Consider the following 22,252-nt stretch of genomic DNA (forward strand, 5'->3'; position numbering starts at 1 on the left):
CCCTTTGTGTAAGGAAGTGCTTCCTGACATCACCCCTGAACGGCCTGATTAATATTAAGCAGAGACTGGTTGATTTTAGGAAGGAGTAGGTGGGGGGAGGGTGGACAGCGAGAGAATGATTTTAAAAGCAGCTTCTTTCAGCGCAAAATAAAGTTAAATAAGGTCAAGAGCAGCTAAGATTGAAATCTATTGTTTACAGTATTTCAATTCATGTTAAAAATGTACGGCAGCAGGATTAGTCCATTTACCACAATACAAATAACGTGTTGTCTCCTTTGGCACAGCTTTGAAGATTTCCTTTTCCCAGCACCATTTACAGTGATTACAGTCAAAGCACTCTACACTTACATTCTTCTAGGGTTCAAGTCAACTGAGCATTAGACACTGTGAGCCAATCAGAGGTAGACACACCATTATTACCTCTCTCTCACCAGTGGACAGCTCTAGACAGTCATGTGAGTCAAAACCACGGTAAGGCTTCTCTGTGTTGGCACTCGAGTTAATTGCATGCCAGTCTGGAGCGCTAATAATGCAGCATCAGATAATTACTGAGACTCAAATTTAATTCCTTGCTTCACCCTTCAGCTCTACTGAGTCCTCATCTTTCGCATGTTGCTGTGGGAAGGTGCCGAGCCAAAGATACCTCCTCAGAGAATAATAGGGAGAGTTCGATTCTCAGTCCCACTCTGGCCTCTCTGTCTTTGGCTGTGTCAGCCGTGGATCAGTTGGTCGCCACCTCACCGCTAAGTCGGAAGGTTGTAGGTTCACATCCCACTCCAGGGACTTGAGCACAAAAATCTACACGGGCACTCCCAGTGCAGTGCTGAGGAAGTGCTGCACTGTCAGAGGTGCCATCTTTTGGATGAGATGTTAAAATGAGGTCCCGTCTGCTCTCTCAGGTGGATGTAAACGATCCGATGGCACTATTTCGAAGAACAACAGGGAAGTTATCCCCGTGTCCTGGCCAATATTTATCCCTCAGTGAACATCACTGAAGACAGATTATCTGGTCATAATCACATTGTTGTTTGTGGGAGCTTGCTGTGCGCAAATTGGCTGCCGTGTTTCCCACATTACAACAGTGACTACACTTCAAAAGTACTTCGTTGGCTGTAAAGCACTTTGGGATATCCGGTACTCATGAAAGGCGCTATAGAAATGCAAGTCTATCTTTTATTTGGCCATTTATAGCGGGAACTGAACCATATCTTTCTATTAGGCACTTTGTAGCCTCTGGCCTTCATGTCGACTTCAATAAGTTCAGACATTAACTGTAGCTCTCATTTACCATTCGGTAGGAAGTGCTGGTATTGGGGCATGGGTGTGTTGGTGTTTCCTGGGGTGGGGGTGGGGGGAGTGCGGAGGTGTTTCCCGGGGCAGGGGGGGGGGGGCGGTGGGAAGAGTGCGGAGGTGTTTCCCAGGGCGGGGGTGGGGGGAGCGTGGGGAGTGGGGTGGAGAGTGCGGAGGTGTTTTCCGGGGTGGGGGGGGGTGAGAGGTTGGGGGGGGCGAGTGCGGAGGTGTTTCCCAGGGTGGGGGGGGCGAGAGGGTGGGGGGGTGGAGAGTGCGGAGGTGTTTCCTGCGATGGGGGGGGGGGGTGGGAGGGAGTGCAGAGGTGTTTCCTGGGGCGGGGGGCGGGACGAGTGCGGAGGTGGGGAGGGAATGAGTTGGTGCCTGGGATGGGGACACTCCATTGGAGTACCATGTTGGTGGGATGGTTTGTAGCTGCCTTGGTGCCGACCTCCTTATTTCTTTTACCCCTGGGCTGTTCCACTTTGCCAGTGTTTCGTATCCTCCATTTCATGGAAAGGGAAATTTGATACGAATTACTTTACCACATGTGGCTTTGAAGCCACATTAATCACAACATTTAAGACCAAATTACATCAGCATCTGAAACATAAAGATATGAATGGGTAAGGGGAAATTGGAGTAGATAGCCCCAATGTAGACAGATCTCCAGCACAGGCATGATGGACTAAAATGGCTTCCTTCTGTCTCGAAATTTCTGCAATTTGGTGATAATGTCAATCAATGAAAGTTTCCTCAGACTTGAAGGCTCAGCCCAATGACCCATTGATGAATATATAACCACGAGGAGAAGCCAAAATAGCATGTATTCTGTTTCCACTTGTGGGGAAGTCCAAAACTGGAGGACAAATATAAAACAGTTTCCAATAAATCCAGTAAGGAATTCAGGAGGAACTTCTTTACCCAGAGAAAAGTGAGATTGTGGAACTCGCTGCCGTGTGAAATAGTTTAGGCGAATAGCATACATGCATCAAAGGGGAAGCTCGATAAGTACATGAGGGCGAAGGGAATAGAAGGTTATGCTGATAGGGTGAGATGAAGAAGTGTGGGGGGAGGCTTGTGTGGAGCATAAAGACCAGTATGGAGCAGTTGGGCCGAATGGCCTGTTTCTGTGCTGTAAGTCTCTATGTAATTCTTTGCTTTGGTTTTGTTCATTTGATTTTGGGCACACACTTATATTTGGATGTGAGTTGTGTTAGCGTGGAGAGTGCTTGGCAAATAGAAAAGGTTTGTGAATATTTTGAAGTGGAGGCAGCCCTTTCGACATTTAATTGTTTGCTACCGCCCTGGTCAGATTGTAACATACCTTCTTGGTTTTGTCCATGGCCTTGAGAATGGAGATATTGAGCTGTTCCAGAGCAGACAGGACACTTTCATATTCCCCTAGATGCTCAGAAAAATACTCTAGAGAAACAACAAAATAAGAATTTTTATTCTTCTCTTCCACAAAGCCTCAGGGCAACTCATGTATTTCTACCACAGAATACAAAATTATTAAAGAAGAACTTGCAGCTAAATAATGCCATTCATGACCTCAGGATGCCTCAAAGTGCTTTACAGTCAATTAAGTATTTTGAAATGTAGTCACTGTTGTAATGTGGGAAACACAGCAGCCAATTTGCGCACAGCAAGCTCCCACAATCAACAATGAGGATAAATGACCACATAATCTGTTTTAATGATGTTGATTGAGGGATAAATATTAGTAAGGATACCAGGGAAGAACTTCCCTGCTCTTCTTCATAACAGTGCCGTGGGATTTTTCAAGCCCATTTGAGAGGGTAGGCGGAGCCTCAGTTTAACGTCATGTCTGACAGTGCAGCACTCCGTCTGTATCGCACAGGAAGTGTCGACCTAAATTATGTGCTCAAGTCTCTGGAAGTTGACTTGAACCCACAACATTCTGACTCGAGGCTCAACACATACCACAAAGGGAATAATGGATACCTAGGAGTACGTTACAGACTGGAATCGGACTAAGTGGTCCAGATAACAACATAAGTCACAAAATAAATGATGATTCGTCAAGTTTATCAATTTGTACCGTTAAGCTGTGCAGACAAAGAAGGCCCCAGGTTCAACCGCTGGTCTGTGCAAATTTAAGAGAAATTTGGATCAATATTTGATGGTGTGGGCAACTGAGATTTAGAGGGCAATTTTAACCTGTGTCATATTTGACCCTGAAATGAGCTTTTGACCACATATCCGCAGCATAACTAAGACCGCCCATTTCCACCTCCGTAACATCACCCATCTCCGCCTTTGCCTCAGCTCATCCACTGCTGAAGTCCTCATCTATTCGTTTGTTACCTCTAAACTTGACTATTCCAATGCACTCCTGGTTGGCCTCCCACATTCTACACTACGTAAACTAGAGGTGATCCAAAACTCGGCTGCTCGTGTCCTAGCTCGCTCCAAGTTCCACTCGCCCATCACCCCTGTGCTCGCTGACCTACATTGGCTCCCGGTTAAGCAACGCCTCAATTTCAAAATTCTCATCCTTGTTTTCAAATCCCTCCATGACCTCACCCCTCCCTATCTCTGTAATCTCCTCCAGCCCCACAACCCCCGCCGAGATATCTGTGCTCCCCTAATTCTGCTCTCTTGAACATCTCTGATAATAAATCACTCAACCATCGGTGGTCGTGCCTTCAGCTGCCTGGGCCCTAAGCTCTTGAACTCCCTCCCTAAACCTCTCCACCTCTCTACCTCTCTTTTCTCCTTCAAGACGCTCCTTCAAACCTACCTCTTTGACTAAGTGTTTGGTCAGCTGCGCTAATTTCTACTTATGCGGCTTGATGTCAAATTTTTTAATCTCATAATACTCCTGTGAAGCGCCTTGGGACATTTCACTACGTTAAAGGCGCTATATAAATACAAGTTGTTGTTGTTGTTGTTGTTGTTGTTGACCCACCCGTCGGGAGACTGATGGATCGGAGGCAACTCTGGTTTTACACCCCGCCTGATTTCTTTGAATATTGGGCGGGGTGTAATATCGGTGTTCCACATGGGAAGGCAAGTTAAGATGACCTCTGTAGGTTTTGTGGTCCATCCGGTGGACCACAGACTCTTTTCCGGCCCTGTCCTATGCTCGGGACTCTCAGATAGCAGCTTGATAAATGTTCATAAAACCCAACTGCTTCACTAGTGTCTTTCAGGGAAGGAAATCTGCCATCCTTACCCGGTCTGGCCGATATGTGACTCCAGACCCATTGCGATGTGCTTGACTCTTAACCACCCTCTAAAATGGCCTAGCCAAGCCACTCAGTTGTAACAAACCGCTACAACAAAGTCTGCACTATGGGAGCACCTTCACCACACGGACTGCAGCAGTTCAAGAAGGTGGCTCACCACCACCTTCTCTTGGGCATTTAATGCCCGCATCCAGTTAACGAATACATTTTCTAAAAAATAATAAATAGTCTAAGAAGCAAGCAGAAAAGTGGGATTTAACTCGGAAACAAACCCCAGCAGAAACTTGATGGGTGGAACAGCCTCTTTCTGTGCTGTAACATCTTATGATTCTGTCAGTTGAGTAGCTAAAGGGATGTTACAACTGGTCTTAGTGCCCTTGGCCTAAGGAGGAGTGAACTGACTAACGGTCACCACTCCTGATCCACACTAAGTGCCTCTTGCGTGTGCACGTGTATGTGTGGCCAATAGATTAAGGCACAATCGGAGTAAACTGTAATACCCTCTGTGGTCGAAGTCAAGGGTTATGGGGAGTTCATTATAACTGGCAGGAAAGTGGAATTGAGGCCAAGATCAGATCAGCCATGATCTTATTGAATGGTGCAGCAGACTCGAGGGGGCCAAATGGCCTACTCCTGCTTCTATTTTCTATGTTCTTCTATTCAATCAACGTTCACGGGCAAGGCTCATGCATGTACAATGACCACGGGGCAAGTTACTGGAGGCTTGTCACTGCCCGTTGATCCATGCTCCAGAAAATGTTTCAGGAGTAGATTAGTGGGGGGGAAAAAAAAAAATCAGTAAAACGTTTTCTAATACCCCGCTAAACTCGATCTTTTCAATTCAATGTTAACTGGTGATCCATTTTATGCCCAGTCTCTCAGCACGCAATTAATTTTAAAATTCAATGAATCTTCACGATTGCTTGAACCTCACTCCCCATCCCCTGAAAAGACCAAATTAAACTTCCCTCCACATTTAAATTGTTTGCAAGTAATTTGTTGTTTCTGTGTGTAAGGTAACAAATTATGGAATGTACATTTATAGAATTAATAGGATGCAGTCAACAGGAAAGGCAATTGTAGCTGAGTGTGTATGTGTGCACAATCCTGATGAGAGCAAATTCATTACAATGTTCATTATAACTGGCACCACGTGACTAGTTTCATTTCTTACATGAATACAGATAAAGAGCTGGATTCTATTGCCAGGATCCAGGAGTGATTTTAAAAGTCTAGCAATTTTCAACATGGATGTGGCAAAATAGTAAAGAGTCTGAGAAGCAAGCAGGAAAGTGAGATTAAATTCTGTGGCTGCCATGGAAACAAACCCCAGCACAAATTTGATGGGTGGAACGGCCTCTCTCTGTGCTGTAACATCTTATGACTGTCAGTTGAGTAGCTAAAGGGATGCTACAATTGGTCTGAATGTGACAAAAATCACCCCAACCCTATACACGGACAGGAAATCTTTAGCAAAGGCAGGCACTGTTTGAATGAAGGTAGAAGTGGAGTGGGATGGTAGATCTGTTGATTTAAGTCAGGAGCTGATTTTACTCTTTTGCGGTTTTATGGAGCTCCTAATCAGACCCTGGAGCACATCATCGAGCACTGCCCTCAGAGGAAATTTGCAGGCAGCCTACAAGATATCCACGCTGTTACACCGGAAGCTTTTGTTACACCGGAAGCTTTGGCCTGGATATCCAACTTGGATATCGACGTTTGATTTGCTTTGCTACTTCCGTATGAAAGAAGACGACCGATAGAACAAGGAGTCACACCCGGTCCACCTAAAACACACCCAGAGCTAAATCATCTTCGGTGTGTGGCTGGTAATCTGGGGGAGTGAATCACCGAACCTTTAGAGAAACAGTCTGAATTTACTTCATTGGTTATAAAGCACTTTGGGACATCCTAGGGTTGCAAAAGACATTATATAAATGCAAGTGTTTCTTTCATTCATTCATTCATTCTTTCGTTCTTTCTTACATTCTTTCTTTTTCTCCCTCTTTTTCTTTCTGTCTCTCTTTCTCTTTTTCGCTTTTTGTTTACAGTCGTTGTCAGTTCAAAGATTAGTTGATTAGCATTGTAACCACTTTCTGTCTTTGTACTTTTGTTAAAAAAAAAGGTATGCGTATAGACTTTGCTTTAAAAGCCCAGCATTTAGAAGCTACTTCTTTTTTTCCAAAAACCTCTGTGGAAAAACGGTCCAAAATATCCAAAAAAGGTCACAACTTCACATGCAAGCATATTATTTTCATTATATACACATACAGAAATATAGATTAACACATGTACACACTATTATTTTACTATAATATGCCACCCGCTATCTATTGGAACACATCACAATATCCCACATTGATGATGAGCTTGCTCTTGTTGTAAAGTCAGTTTGAGCAACGAGTGCCTGTGTCCCATGGTGCTCTGTGACATTCTGGGCACGCTCACCTTAAAAACCGAATGTTCTCAGTGAATGTCAACACGGGACAGAGACTTCTATGCGTGACTGACAAGGAGAAAGGAACTGTGACATTTCCTGCACTTCACATCATCGACAGCCTCCAGGCCATTGACACACAACCTTGTCCAACATGTCACGGCACAAATGGCTAGCAGCTGTGTCTCTCTTCAAAGTTGAAGGGATCAGATTTGACAGGAGCAGCACAGACTAACCCAGCACATGGAGGCAGTGTCCCTTCAGGAGGAAACAACTAGGAATCCGAGGCTTGTCAAAGTGCCTGAGTACACAAGCAGTCACAGCTTCCCCTGGGATTACCCAGACATACATCACCGGGAAAGGCTGAGTGGCAGCATTAAAAAGAAATGGCAGGACAGGAAAGGGACAATGATATTGCGGACTTACCGCACAATTCTTCTGTGTCCAAGTTGCTGTTTTAAGGAGAAAGTAAAACTGGATGAGAATGATGCCTTTAGCGGATGCTAAAATTATTTAAAATATCCAACAGTAAATGTCAACCATAAGCATCTTAATCAGTGGCGTTTAAGTATAAGTATCTGATAGAAATTTTTTAATTCGCATCCTTGTTTTGAAATCCCTCCATGGCCTCGCCCCTCCCTACCTCTGTAGTCTCCTTCAGCCCCCCTCCCCCTGACCAGATGTCTGCGCTCCTCTAATTCTGCCCTGAGCATCCCTGATTTTAATCGCTCAACCATTGGTGGCTGTGCCTTCAACTGCCAAGACCCTGAGCTCTGGAATTCCCTCCCTAGACCTCTCCGCCTCTCTACCTCTTTGAACATCTGCCCCAATATCTACTGATATGGTTCAGCATCCAATTTTGTTGGCTAACTCTCCTGTGAAGTGCCTTGGAACATTTTACTATGGTAAAGGCACTATATAAATACAAGTTGTTGTTGTTGCATAACTGGTATCCAGCTACAAGCACCCTCTTAGACAATCAGACAATCTCAGGTTGATGTCCTAAGTCTGAGTTCACCTGTTGTGGGAAATGGTGATTTTTGTCAGTCCTTGGTATAATCAGAGAGTACGGTAATGTAGTGACTGTGTTACTGGACTAGTAAACCAGACCTGACCCCCCTATGGGCATAATGACATAGACTACCCCTCCATGGAACAGAACAGGGAACATAGGAACAGGAGGAGACCACTCAGCCCCCCCCCCCCCCCTCCGAGCCTGTTCCATCATTCAATTAGATCACGGCTGATCTGTATCTTAACTCCATTTACCCATCTTGGTTCCTTATCCCTTGAAACCCTTACCCAACAAAACCCTATTAGTCACAGGTTTGAAATGTTCAATTGATCCCCAGCCTCCACAGCTTTTTGAGGGGAGAGAGTTCCAGATTTCCTCTACCCTTTCAGTGAAAAAGTGCTTCCTGTCATCAGCCATGAACGGCCTAGTTCTAAGTTTAAGGTTATGTTCCCTTGTTCTGGATTCCCTCCACCAGATTTAATACATGGCAGTATTAGTGAACCACGCCACCCAATATGTGCATCTAAAAGTGTAAAATGTACGGGGGGGGGGAATGTTCATGTTTTTGGCTCCTGTCAGTGCCCCCCGGGGGGGGGGGGGAGGGGCTTACGGGGCGCAAACGACTTTTCACCCGGGCGTGGCGCCGCTACCGGTTCCTGCGAAATTCCGCGGGCGTTTAGTGGCGGTGGTGACCAGTAGCACCCTGCTAATACCGGTAGTGTCCCGGGCTGCTGCACCGGCCACGCCGATGTCATAACCGCTCACAGCGACCAGTTTCCGCTCGGGAGCGAAAATTCTGCAGCACCCCGTGAAGCTGCTGCCACACCCCGCTCCACGATGGTCCTGGTTCCTGACCGCAGATTCGGCAGCTCGGCCCTTCCCCCGTTAATGGAAGGGGAGGGGAGGGCCCTGTCTACCCACCAAGGCTACACAATAAGGAATTCAGCAGAAATGTATTTACCCAGAGAGTGGTTACAAAGCGGAACTTGCTACCACAGAGAGTAGTTGAGGCAAATAGCATAGGGAAAGCTCGTTAAGTACATGAGGAGAAGGGAATAGGAGGATATGCTGATAGGGTTAGATGAAATAGGGTGGGAGGAGGCTCGTGTGGAGCATAAACACCGGCACAGACCAGATGGGCCAAATGGCCTGTTTCTGTGCTGCAAATACTATGTAATGTAATTGTATATTCTTAGGTGCTATTCCAATGCAGCACTGAGGGAGTAGTACATTGTCAGAGGTGCCTTCCTTCAGAGGAGAGGTTGCAGTGAGGTCCTGCCTACCTAGATTAGTTCATTCAGTTGGGTGTTCAAAGTCTCATGGCATAATTCAAGGAAGAGCAGGGAACGCCTTTAGCACACGGACTGCAGCGGTTCAAGAAGGCGGCTCACCACCACCTTCTCGAGGGCAATTAGGGATGGGCAATAAATGCCGGTCTTGCCAGTGACGCCCACATCCCTGAACACATTTTTTTTTTAATTTTCAGGCGTCCTGATCAACATTCCTCCCAGAACCAACATCACCACTTTTGTTTGCTGTGGGCAAAATGGCTGCCACGTATACTTTAGTAACAACCACTTGCATTTCGATAGCACCTTTAAACTAAGTAAAACATTTCAAAGCTGTTCTCTTGAGATAGAAAGAATTATATAATGCCCTGGACAACCCCTGGATATCCGAAAGCACTTTCCAGCCAATGAAGTACTTTTGAAGGCACATGGGAGGAAGTTCGATTATTGCATGAGGGAGAAAGAAATAAAATGGTATGTTGATGGAAGGAGTTGAAGAAGGGTGGGAGGAGGCTCGTGGGGAGCATAAACACCGGCATGGATCTGTTGGGCCGAATGGCCTGTTTCTGTGCCGTAAATACTGTGTAATACTTTGGAGTGTAGTCACTGTTGTGATGTAGAAAACGCGACAGCCAATTTGCGCACAGCAAGCTTCCACAAGCAGAAATGTGATGGTGACCAGATAATGTGTTTTGGGTGTTGGCTGAGGGATAAACTTTGACCAGGACACCGCGGAGAACTACCCTGCTCTTCTTTAAAATAGTGCCGTGGGATCTTTAACATGCACCTGAGAGGACAGATGGGGCCTCGGTTTAACGCCTCATCTGAAAGACGGCACCTCCGACAGTGCGGCACTCCCTTAGTACTGGCACTGGGAGTATCAGTCTGGGTGAAGCATTTTGAGCTGTTTGAGAGGCTTGATAGGGCGCTGTATAAATCTTAGTCTTTCTCCATCTGCCTTCTCTTGGCGCTACACTTCCCCCTCCCTCTCTCAACTCTATTCCAAATCAGTAACCTCGGGCCCCCAACGGGCTCCTAATAACTGTTGCCTCTGACCTCGAACAACACTCTCAGTTCTCACCAGTACTGAACTGCTGTCTAATTCCGACGTCAAGATAATAATAATAGGCTGACTAGACCTACCCTGCAGTCATACAATTATCAACCTGCCTGCCTTCATTGACGAGGCAGGTGCAAACATGTGACTACTTCACATCACTTCAGTTTGCCCAATGTGAACGGGTCAGGAGGCACTCAAAGAGCAAGTGATTTCCTGGCTAACGGTGGAAGCCAAAAACAAATAGAGTTAATCTCTGAACTGACAAAGGCCTGAGGTCAAGGACTGTAACGTCAAGTGGTGCTGCCTGCTCAAGCGCCCTGGTGGGGACAGGCCAGCTGGGTTTACCAGTGGGCCACGTGCCAAAAGGCAAGAGGCTGACAGGATCAATTTTTGTTGGAGCAGGGAGCAATTGCCCGACCCGTTGCCACAGGTACTTGTTAGCTCCTCCTTTCTGGTCTCGCTTGGAACCACCTGCGTTTCAACGACTGTAATTTTTTGCCAGATATGCTGATATTTTGAAGGTCATTTTTGAAGGCTGTCCGTGTCCTAACTCGCATCATGTCCCGTTCACCCATCACCCCTGTGCTCACTGACTGACATTGGCTCCCGGTTAAGCAAGGCCTCGATTTCAAAATTCTCATTCTTGTTTTCAAATCTCTCCATGGCCTCGCCCCTCCCTAACTCTGTAATCTCCTCTAGCCCCATGACCCCATGCCCCACCGAGATAGCTGCGCTCCTCTAATTCTGCCCTGTTGAGCATCCCTGATTATAATCGCTCAATCATCGGTGGCCGTACCTTCTGTTGCCTAGGCCCCAAGCTCTGGAATTCCCTGCCTAAATCTCTCCGCCTCTCTACCTCCCTTTCCTCCGTTAAGATGGTCCTTAAAACCCACCTCTTTCACCCGCGCTGGTTTCTACTTGTGCGGCTCGTGTCAATTTTTAAAATCTCATAATCTCATGAAGCACCTTGGGACGTTTCACTACTCTAAAGGCGCTTTATAAATACAAGTTGTTGTTGTTGTTGTTAAAGACATTTTTCCTCCCTTTGCTAATTTGCTCGGTTCTTATGACAAGGGGAAGGGCTTGTTCTGAAGGTGGAGGGTCGGTTCCATCAGTCAGTGTAAACCTGTATCGGAGACAGTCTCAAATACCTCACCCACGTGGGTGGATTCTGATGGCATATGACATTGAGCGCGGGGGGAGGGGAGCACGATTTTCAGACCTGGCTAATAATTCAAAATGTAAGTTTAAAGAGAAAGCCACGCCATCAGGAAGCATTTTCAAAATCCAATCCCTGCTGAAGCAAATCAAGGAAGTATTCACGACGGTGAAGATCGTGTCAAGTGCTGCCGGCAAGAGACGGGACAGGATGCCATCAAGTCACGCCTGTGCTGATTCGTGCCATTCAATTAAATTCTGAGACCCACTGAATCTATATTTCGCTTTGCATATACACGTCACAATTAGTGGCATCACAACTCCAGCCTGAGACAGAAGAGCATCGAAAAACACGGATGCCCAAATCCATATATTGGCTTAAATTACTTTATCTTGAAAAGAGGGAGGTGGGAATTAGAATTAATAGTGAGTGATTAATTTCTCCCCCCTGCAACCCCCACCATGTGCCCACTAGTTTTATTCATTCATGGGATGTGGGCATCATCAGCAAGGCCAGCATTTATTGCCTATCCCTAATTGCCCTTGAGAAGGTGGTGATGAGCTACCATTTCAGAGGCAGTTAAGAGTCAACCACATCACTGTGGCTCTGGATCAGGTCAGGACAGCAGATTTCCTGCCCTAAAGGACATTAGTGAACCAGATGGGTTTGCACAGCAATCTGGTAGCTTCATGGTCACTATTACTGATACTAGCATGTTTGTCCCCAGATTTATTTAATTCACTGAATTTAAAATCCCCAGATGCAGTGGTGGGATTTGAACTCATGTCTCGGGATTACTAGTTCAGTAACATTACCACTATGCTACCGTTCCCTTAACCTAGCACTACAGCTGTGTGCAGTAGTAGCTCAGGTAGAGTGCACAACAAATCCCACTCCAAACTCGCCAGGCTTGATGCTGCCAATTTGAGTGAAAGGGTGGTACCTACTCAGTGCGGTGCTTATCAATCTTGCAAAACAGCTCCCGTAACTCTTCGGTGCTCAGGACGCCATCGGCAAAGTAGGCCTTAAACTCGTCGAAGGAGAGTTTACCATCGTCTGCAAGAAGAAGACAAGCCAGGCTGTAAAATTATCCAGATGTCTTCAGAGCGTTTGGTAGACTTTGCAACGATCTAACGAACAGGCATAAGCCCCGATTTTAAAGGGCAGGGGTGGAGGGGTGGGCAGGGTATGAGAGGAGGCCGGGTATGGGGGAGGGGCGTGTCAGGCAGGGTAGAGGAGGGGGCGGGGTAGGAGAGGGGGAATCAGGCGGGCTAGGGGAAAGGCCGGGTGGGGGGAGGGGCAGGGTAGGGGAGGGGGGGATCAGGCGGGGTATGGGAGGGGGCGGAGTAGGGGAGGGGGAATCAGGCGGGGTAGGGGAAGGGCCGGGTGGGGGGAGGGGCGGGGTAGGGGAGGGGGGGTCAGGCAGGGAGGGGGTGTGGATCAGGTGGGGTAGGGGAGGAGGCTGGGTATGGGGAGGGGGTGTGGATCAGGCGGGGTAGGGGAAGAGTGGGGTATGGGGAGGGGCGGGTCAGGCGGGATATGGGAGGGGGGTATGGTAGAGAAGGGGCGGATCAGGCAGGGGGGGGGAGAGGCCACAAGCTCCGAAGCGGCCAGTCCTCTTTTTTTTCCATTAATTTTTTTTCCTTGTGTCCCGCCCGAAGCCGGAATGATCCGCTGCCTGGCCGGCGGGTAGGAGTGGGAACTCAGGCAGGGTCAGTTGAGAGAGCGTGGTGGGGGTGGGAGTCTCAGGAGGAAGGTGTAACGTATGCACCTGTGAGGATGCTCATTGGTTTGTAGAGTGTTGCCCTCACAACTTGAGCCTCCTCGGGGAAATCCCCTCGGTCCCTTTCAGTTCTGCGCGGAGGGGTTTCCTGTACAGCTGCTCCTGCACACTCTCCACCTTGCCATCCTCGTCTGCCGTCCGGACACGCCATGGCGTACTGTCTTGCCACCCAGAGGAGATGGGGGTCCCCGATGGAGTGCACTCTACGCGGGAGTCCTCCCACTATTTATTGGAGACTTGGCCTGGAGGGTGGTACACGGAGCAGTCCCGTGCAACAAATTTTTAAGTCGGTTCATGGGCTCCCAGGCCGCCTGCAATTTCTGCGGTCTGGTGGAGTCCGTGTTTCATGTTTTTATAGAATGTGCGAGGTTGCAGTCCCTGTTCCATTATTTGAAGGGGCTGCTCCTCAAATTCTGGTTGCACCTCAGTCCCACACTCCTGATCTTTGGGCACCTTGTGCAGAGGGGAGCGGGTAGGTCCGAGGGCCTCCTCGTTGGACTGCTCCTGGGCCCGGCCAAGGTGGCCATCAGCCGGTCGAGGGGGTCGTTCAGCCCGACTGCCTGCCTCTCTTCCGCGGTTACATCTGAGCCAGGGTGTCCCTGGAGATGGAGCACGCGGTGTCCATCGGTACGCTCGCGGCCTTCCGCGAGAGGTGGGCGCCGGAGGGACTGGAGTGCATCATCACCCCCGGCAACCAAATTTTAATTTGATTTTAATATCTAAAGTTTAATTTGTTTAATTTGCCGGTTTTAGTGCCCCCTCCCCCCACTTTTAGCCGGGGGGCATTTGTATAATTTGTGTCTTAGTGCCCTCAAAAAAAACAAGGGGTCACTTGTTTGAAAATGTTTGGTGAATTCCCCCTCCCCCTTAATCAGGGGCACTTGATTATTTGTTTTACAACAAAATAGTTGTAGAGCTGTTGAATTGTGAGTGGTTTAGCCAGTCACGTGATGTTCACAAGACTCAATAAAAGCTGGGTCTAGGTCATTCATGGTGAGGTATGTAGTTGTGAGCCTAGTGGATGAACTGATAATGTATAGTTTGATTGTTAAACCCTTGTTAATAAACCAACTAGCTCTTAATAGCAATGTGTTGCTATGAATTCTTAAGCAAAGAACTCACAAAGCAAATACATTACAGAAGGTGTGAGGTGGGGGAGCCAAGGCCAAAGGAGGCCCAAGGCTTTTTTGTGAGGCCCAGAAGACCACTCTTCCTCCTCTTCTCCCATCGGGAAACCTAAAATAAAAAAAATTAAGTTACCAGCCTGGACCTCTTTGGGCCCAGGAACCCCCCACACCCTCTCCCCAGTATATCAGGCCTAGCGGTGAAGCCGTTACTGCTCCTCCACTCAGACCTCGGACTAATATTACTTAAGAAGGACCCCTGCTTCCCTTTTGGGGGTGTCCCACTCGCCTGCTCCAAAGTGTAGTTTGGGGGTGTTCCACTCGCCTGCTCCAAAGTGTCGGGACACGGCGGGAAGAGGAGAGTAGGTAACTGGCCTCATTTTAACTGGCTTCCTGCCCAGTTTCTTCAAGGTGGGGGGGGGGGGGGGGGGGGGGGGGGGGGTGTTGGAATTAAAACCAGGCCCTCTAGAGTTAGTATACAGCTCCCCATAGTTCTACTGTCAACTGTCCGTGTAACAAACTTAACACCAGTCACACAGAGCGCAGACAGAAACTATTAAAATATGATATTTTGTTGGCTCACCGTTCTTGTCTGCTCTCCGAAAAATCTGAAAGCAGAAAGATTAAAAAGCAAACATTAATTGTATTCAACGGGTGATATACCTTCAGGAAGATCAAGAAAAACACAATAATGTCACATTTCCTACTTCAAAAGAAAAAATAAAGACTTGCATTTATATAGCGCCTTTCACAACCACCAGATGCCTCAAAGCACTTTACAGCCAATGAAGTACTTTTGGAGTGTAGTCACTTTTGTAACGCGGCAGCCAACTTGCGCACAGCAAGGTTCCACAAACAGCAATGACTAGATAATCTGTTTTTGTTATGTTGATTGAGGGATAAATAATGGCCAGGACACCAGGAATAACTCCCCTGCTCTTCTTCAAAATAGTGCCATGGGATCTTTTACATTCATCTGAGGGGCTTTAACATCTCATCAGAATGACGGCACTTCCGACAGTGCAGCACTCCCTCAGCACCGCACTGGAGTGTCAGCCTAGATTTATGTGTTCAAGCTCCTGGAGTGGGACTTGAACCCACAACCTTCTGACTCAGAGGCAAGAGTGCTACCCGCTGAGCCACAGCTGACACAGCTTGACCTTGAAGGGAGCGAGGAAGCTTCCCTGTGAGTACAACTGGACTCTGATACATCCCTCTCAGAATGCAAAATCATCCAATGTAGTTATGATTTGTCAATCAACTTAAAAAAAAATGGAGCTGATTGAATGTCTCATGAAGAATGGGATTGAAGAATATCATAGGAACATAAGAGGAGGCCTTTCAGCCCCTCGAACTGTTCTGCCATTCAATTAGATCATTGCTGATCTGTATCTTAACTCTATCGACCCGCCTTGGTTCTGTAACCCTTCGTATCCTGGCCAAACAAAGATATCAGAAACACAAATGTAGCTATGACATACTTCAGAAGAAAGTGTGGTTTCAGTTGTACTGGAACCACGAGAATGTCACCTGTTGAATATAACGAGTCAGAGTTCAATGATGTAGTTTGTAATGTTACACTGATATCCCAGAGTTCCTTCCATTAACTCTGTGGGTGGCTGAGGGATGCGTAAGTGGAACCAGGGAGAAGATTTACATGGCATGATTATAGACGTTTTCTCCGCGGTTATACATCTCTATTAGGGGATTAAATAAGAGGCCATGACAGGCCAATTTGGACGTTATCTGTTAAAATGAGAAGGTTTCACGGGTTAAAGGGCCTTTTCTCGTTGCATATTTTCTATGTTAAATGTTATTATGGGTGTTGCAAGCCACCTGTGTCATCTCATCAGCTGCAATAAATCAATTGGAAGGAAATGGAGCCTCACTTGTTGGATGCCATTTTGTTTATCAGTCACCATTTTGTTCTTAATGCGGAGCCAGGGGATAGGAAGCAGCTCGTACAGTAGACCAGGCATGTGTACATACATCAAAATTGTTGGTTACAGCCTTGCTCAACATATCAGCCCCACTCCTGAGACGAGCACAAAATCTAGGCTAACACTCCAATGCAGTACTGAGGGAGGTGTCGTCTTTCGGATAAGACATTAAACCGAGGTCCCCGTTTGCTCGCTCAGGTGGCTGTAAAAGATCCCGTGGCACGATTCGAAGAAGAGCAGAGTAGTTCCCCCCCCCCACTGCCTCCGCTGTCCTGGCCAATATTTATCCCTCAAGCATTATTTTCGACTTGTTGTCGCCTCTGTTTTTGGCCCGGAGGGGCAGCATTGGTGGCAGTAAGCTCTTCTGGGCAGGCGTCCAGCTTCCAGGGCCACCGCCCGGAAGAGGCGAGCCGGTGTGCAACCGAGATCCTAAAAGCTGAAAATCCACCCCAGTATCTGGCCATTATTACATTGCTGATTGTGGGAGCTTGCTGTGCGCAAATTGGCTGCCATGTTTCCTACAGTACAACAGTGACGACACTTCAAAAAAGTACTTCATTGAGTGTGAAGCACTTTTGGACATCCTGAGGTCGTGAAAGGCGCTATAGAAATGCAAGTTCTTTCTTATAATATCCACATATAACCCTGGTTCATACATGAACTTTCATGCCCCACTTTAATTCCCTCAAGTAAAACAGATTTATCACAATTCCAAGGCATGAGGCCCCAGCAGCATGATAGTCCTCAAGGATCTGATGCAGTTCCAAGGGAAATGCTTTCATTAAGAGCCAGTTTGCCCCGTTCGCAACCAGTAGTAAGTGCAATGACTCAATCAGCATAATTTAGTTGAATTCACCCAACAATAAATGTGTTTTACTCCGGAGCGATTGGCCTCGTGAAGCAGTTTTAGATTGAATATCAATTTCAATTCATCTATTAAAGAAATACTTTCCATTGAAGGCTCATTCAACCCAGTGATGAAATTAAATTACTCACCATAAATAACTGACCCATAATTCTGAATAGGAAAAGGCTGCCATGGCAACGATGAAGAGGCCGGTATATTTGAGCTCAAAGAGCAGACAAAAGGAGGATGAAAGAGTTGAAAAACGTTCCCGGCAACTGATAGAATTAAATAGTTCCCAGAGGAATTGAGTGAGTTTAAAGAGGAAGTGAAGCAATAACGATCCAATTCCCCACTTTGAGAAGAGAAGACTGAGTGGGTAACCTAACAGAGGCCTTGAAGATTATGAACAAATTTGATAGGATAGACGTTGAGAAGATATTGCCACTTGTGGGCAAGACCAAGACTAGGGTCCAGAAATATAAGATAGTCACTAATGGATCCAATAGGGAAATCTGGAGAAACTTCTTTAGCCAGAGAGTGACGAGAATGTGGAACTCATAAGAACATAAGAAATAGGACCAGGAGTAGGCCATTCGACCCCTCGAGCCTACTCCGTCATTTAATACGATCATGGCTGATCCGATCATGGACTCAGATCCACTTCCCTACCCGCTCCCCATAACCCCTTATTCCCTTATCGGTTAAGAAACTGTCTATTTCTGTCTTAAATGTATTCAATGACCCAGCATCCACAGGGAGTGGTTGAGGCGAATAGTTTAGATTCATATAAGGGGATAAAAACAGAAAATGTTGGAAACCTCAGCGGGTCAGGCAGCATCTGTGGAGGGAAACAGAGTTAACGTTTCAGGTCGATGACCCTTCGCCGGACCTCTCCACATATGCTGCCTGACCCACTGAGATTTCTAGCATTTTTATTTCAGATTCCAGCATCTGCAGTATTTTGCTTTTGTATTTTCATTTAAGGGGAGGCCAGATAAACACGAGGGAGAAGGGAATAGAAGGATATGTTGATGGGGTTAGATGAAGAGGGGTGGGAGGAGGCTCGTGTGAAGCATAAACACTGGCATGCATGTGTTAAAAGACAATAAAGTCTTGCATTTATATAGCGCCTTTCACAACCACTAGACGTCTCAAAGCACTTTACAATTAATGAAGTACTTTTTGAATTGCAGTCACTGTTGTAATGTAGGAAACACTAAGCCAATTTGCGCACAGCAAGCCCCCACAAACAGCAATGACCAGATAATCTGTTTTTTTTTTTGTTATGTTGATTGAGGGATAAATATTGGCCAGGATACCGGGGATAACTCCACTGCTCTTCTTTGAAATGGTGCCGCGGGATATTTTACATCCACCCGAGAGTGCAGTCGAAGTCTCGGTTTAATGTCTCATCCAAAAGTCAGCACCTCTGGCAGTGCACGACTCCCTGGAGATTTTTTTTGTGCGCAAGTCCCTGGAGTGGGACTTGAACCCACAACCGTCTGACTCAGAGGCAAGAGGGAGTGCTACCCACTGAGCCACAGCTGACACTTGAAATATCCGGCTGGATGGTCTGTTTCTGTGCTGTAAATACTATGTAATAGAAACGCGTTCACTTGAACTTTATTCCCCCTTCATGAGGGACTTTTATTTGGAAATTCTACATTCTTCCATTTTTAATCACCAAATAGTCTTTCACTTAAATATTTAATGACCTTGTACTAATATAAATGAATGTGCAAGTTTTATTTTTTAAACGTTGTGGTTAACTGTTCACTGATATCTCAAAGATTCTTAAATTGATTTGGCAGTATATTACCCAAAATGGCAGCTTACATTTCTGTGCCTCTGTACCCAGCTCAAACCCATGTCCATGCTCTGTTACCATTTTGTCAACTTCTGAATATTTTCATTGGCCCAGAGTTTGCTGTAACTGGTCAATGGACAATGCCCGCTTCATAGTATCAAAGAATCATCGAATGAAACATCACAGAGGAAGGCCATTCGTCCCATCATGCCTGTGCTGGTTCTGACTACACTCCAAAAGTACATCATTGGCTGTAAAGTGCTTTGAGATGTCCACTGGCCGTGAAATGCGCTATATAAATTCAAGTCTTTTTCCTTTCTTTGATAGAGCTATTCAATTAATCCCACTCCTCCCGCTCTTTGCCCATTGCCCTGCAATTTTTTTCCCTTCAAGTATTTATCCAATTCTCTTTTGAATGTTATTATTTAATCTGCTTCCACCACCCTTTCAGGAAGTGCATTCCAGATAACAACGCACTATTAAAAAAATGTTTCCTCATGTCACCTCTGGTTCTTTTGCCAATCACCTTAAATCTGTGTCCTCTGGTTACCGACCCTCCTGCCACTGGAAACAGTTTCTCCTTATTTACTCGATCAAACCGTTCATGATTTTGAACACCTCTATCAAATCTCCTCTTGGCCTTCTCTGCTTTAAGAACAACCCCAGTTTGCCTTTGTCTGTTCAATGTCATGGGTATTTCGCGGCACAACTTGCCGTGAGTGGGAGATGGAACGAGCGCAGCGCCCTCTACAGGGCACCAGGGATCTGAATGATCGGATCAAGTAACTGCGTGTCTCTTCAACCAATCAAAGTGAAGGATGGTGAAATTAACAGTGCAAGGACTGAGCAGGAAGAGTAAGCTAGAAGGGGTGAATATCAATTGCCAAATCAAGTATAGAAAGAAAAAGAGAGAAAAACAAAGATTGGATTAAGAGAGAGAAAAAAGTGGCAGAAAGAAAAAGTAATGAAAAGTGTATTTTTCTTTTAAATCTTCAACAATTAAAACTTGAAGGAATGAAATCCACACTTGTAATAGTTAATTGTCAGTGCCAGAGAGGTTTGCTGGTTAACAGTTATCACATTGTTAAAAGGTGCTCCGAGTGAAATGAGTTGATTTAACTTTCTGTGGCGAGTTTAGTTCATATCTGCAGTGCAGGTACAGAAACCTCAATGCTTTTGAATGGGGAGCCGGAGAGCGAAATACCGTTTTCGGGAAGTTAACGACATCTCGGACAGCAACTATTTGATTTCCACGTTCAACCAGGCGTCTGCCGTCGCCTGAAGGCATTTGTGCATCAATAACAGCCAGCGCCATTAGCCTCACTGTTACTTTGACAGCATTATTCGGGCAGCTGAAGGCACGGCCGCCAAGGGGGAGCGATGAAAATCGGAGATGCACAAGAGGCCAGAATTGATAACGCTCCCGTGAAGCACCTTGGGACGTTTCACTACATTAAAGGCGCTATGTAAATGCAAGTTGTGGCTGTAGAATGGACGATCTACAGGAAGCACTGTGGCAACTCATTAAGTTTCCTTCAACAGTCCCCTGTGACCTCCAGCACACAGCAGAACTGAAGCGGCAATGTCTTGGGTACAGCATCATCTCCAAGTTCCCCTCCGAGTCACACATTATCCCGACAATGGACTTATATCGCTGTTCCTTCATCAGCGCTGGGACAATATCCTGGATCTCCCCCACTATGGGAGCGTCGTCACCACAACGACAGCAGAGGGGTTTGAGGAGGCCCATCCCCACCTCCTCAGGGCAACTAGGGACGGCCAAGAAAATGTGGCCTTACATCTCGAGAACAAATATAGAAAATGACAGCTAGCTCTCAATGCGGTTTCAGCCCTCCAGCTGGTAGCCTGGGAGCTTCAGCCAACTTATTGTTCCAACCACGTGTCATAGCAGACCCTCATGCAGTGCAGACAGCAGCAACTCACTCCATGTCACCAATTATTACTTCACACGTTCTTCTGCAACCGACACTCCAACGGCATCTTGCAGGGCCTGTTACCAGGACACCATGGTCATTGAGAATAGCTCTCACTGTGTTCAGCATTGCAATTACTGTCAACTCTTTGCTTTTTTTCTATTGTAATGTTCTATTTGCTATCTTTCTCTTATAGAATAAAATCTTACAGCACAGAAGGAGGCCATTTGGCCCATTGTGCCTGTGCTGGCTCTTTGCAAGAAAGAAAGACTTGGATTTATATAGCGCTTTTCAGGAACACCGGACGTCTCAAAGTGCTTTACAGCTAATGAAGTACTTTTGGAGTGTACTCACTGTTGTAAAAGAGCTATCCAATTAGTCCCACTCCCCCCTGCTCTTTCCCCATAGCCCTGCAAATGATTTCCCCTTTCATGTATTTATCAATTCCCCTGTGAATGTTACTGTTGAATCTGCTTCCACCGCTCTTTCAGGCGCATTCCAGATCACAGCAACTCGCCCCGCTCCAAGTTACATTTCCAACTTGACACTGTGGACTGCCCGCCTGTTTTAGGAAACCGCCCGATTTTCACCTCCTTTGGAAAGTCAATGGAGTTGAAAACTAGGCAGCCGATCCTCAGAGTGCCAGCTCTAGCCCTGGTCACCAGGCAGGAAATCTACCCCGTTACCCTTGTTCGGATCAGTCTTCACTCAACAACAATCGCGCCTCTCTCGCTCGCTCTCTCTAATGGCTATTCCAAGTCCAACTGTCGCTCTGCTCGGTCTTTCATACTCGCGGGCAACCGGCAGTGATTGTTTCCATGACAACGGGAGCAAGGCATTTGATTGGCCAGGGCTAACGGAGCAGCAGGCTTGTTAATAGAAACATAGAAAAATAAGTGCAGGAGTAGGCCATTCGGCCCTTCGAGCCTGCACCGCCATTCAATAAGATCATGGCTGATCATTCCTTCAGTATCCCTTTCCTGCTTTCTCTCCATACCCCTTGATCCCCTTAAAGAGCCATATCTAACTCCCTCTTGAATATATCCAGTGAACTTGCATCAACAACTCTCTGCGGCAGGAAATTCCACAGGTCAACAACTCTCTGAGTGAAGAAGTTTCGCCTCATCTCAGTCCTAAATGGCCTACCCCTTATCCTAAGACTATGTCCCCTGGTTCTGAACTTCCCCAACATCGGGAACATTCTTCCCGCATCTAACCTGTCCAGTCCCGTCAGAATCTTATATGTTTCTATGAGATCCCCTCTCATCCTTCTAAACTCCAGTGAATAAAGGCCCAGTTGATCCAGTCTCTTCTCTTATGACAGCCCAGCCATCCCAGGAATCAGTCTGGTGAAC

General features: G+C 46.6%; 1 protein-coding gene across 1 annotated transcript in view; it reads right to left on the minus strand.

The window, feature by feature from the left end:
- LOC139276895 (N-terminal EF-hand calcium-binding protein 1-like) overlaps positions 1–22,252 on the minus strand; it is a 206,110-nt gene that overhangs the window by 86,208 nt on the left and 97,650 nt on the right. The window contains exons 3-6 of the mRNA XM_070894891.1: positions 14,953–14,977; positions 12,410–12,518; positions 7,366–7,391; positions 2,615–2,712 (exon numbers count right to left, since the gene is read on the minus strand). Coding sequence (XP_070750992.1) covers positions 2,615–2,712; positions 7,366–7,391; positions 12,410–12,518; positions 14,953–14,977 — 258 coding nt within the window. The remainder of the gene's footprint in view (positions 1–2,614; positions 2,713–7,365; positions 7,392–12,409; positions 12,519–14,952; positions 14,978–22,252) is intronic.

This window comes from Pristiophorus japonicus, chromosome 12 (assembly GCF_044704955.1).
Source record: "Pristiophorus japonicus isolate sPriJap1 chromosome 12, sPriJap1.hap1, whole genome shotgun sequence".
Classification (NCBI taxonomy): Eukaryota; Metazoa; Chordata; class Chondrichthyes; family Pristiophoridae; genus Pristiophorus; species Pristiophorus japonicus.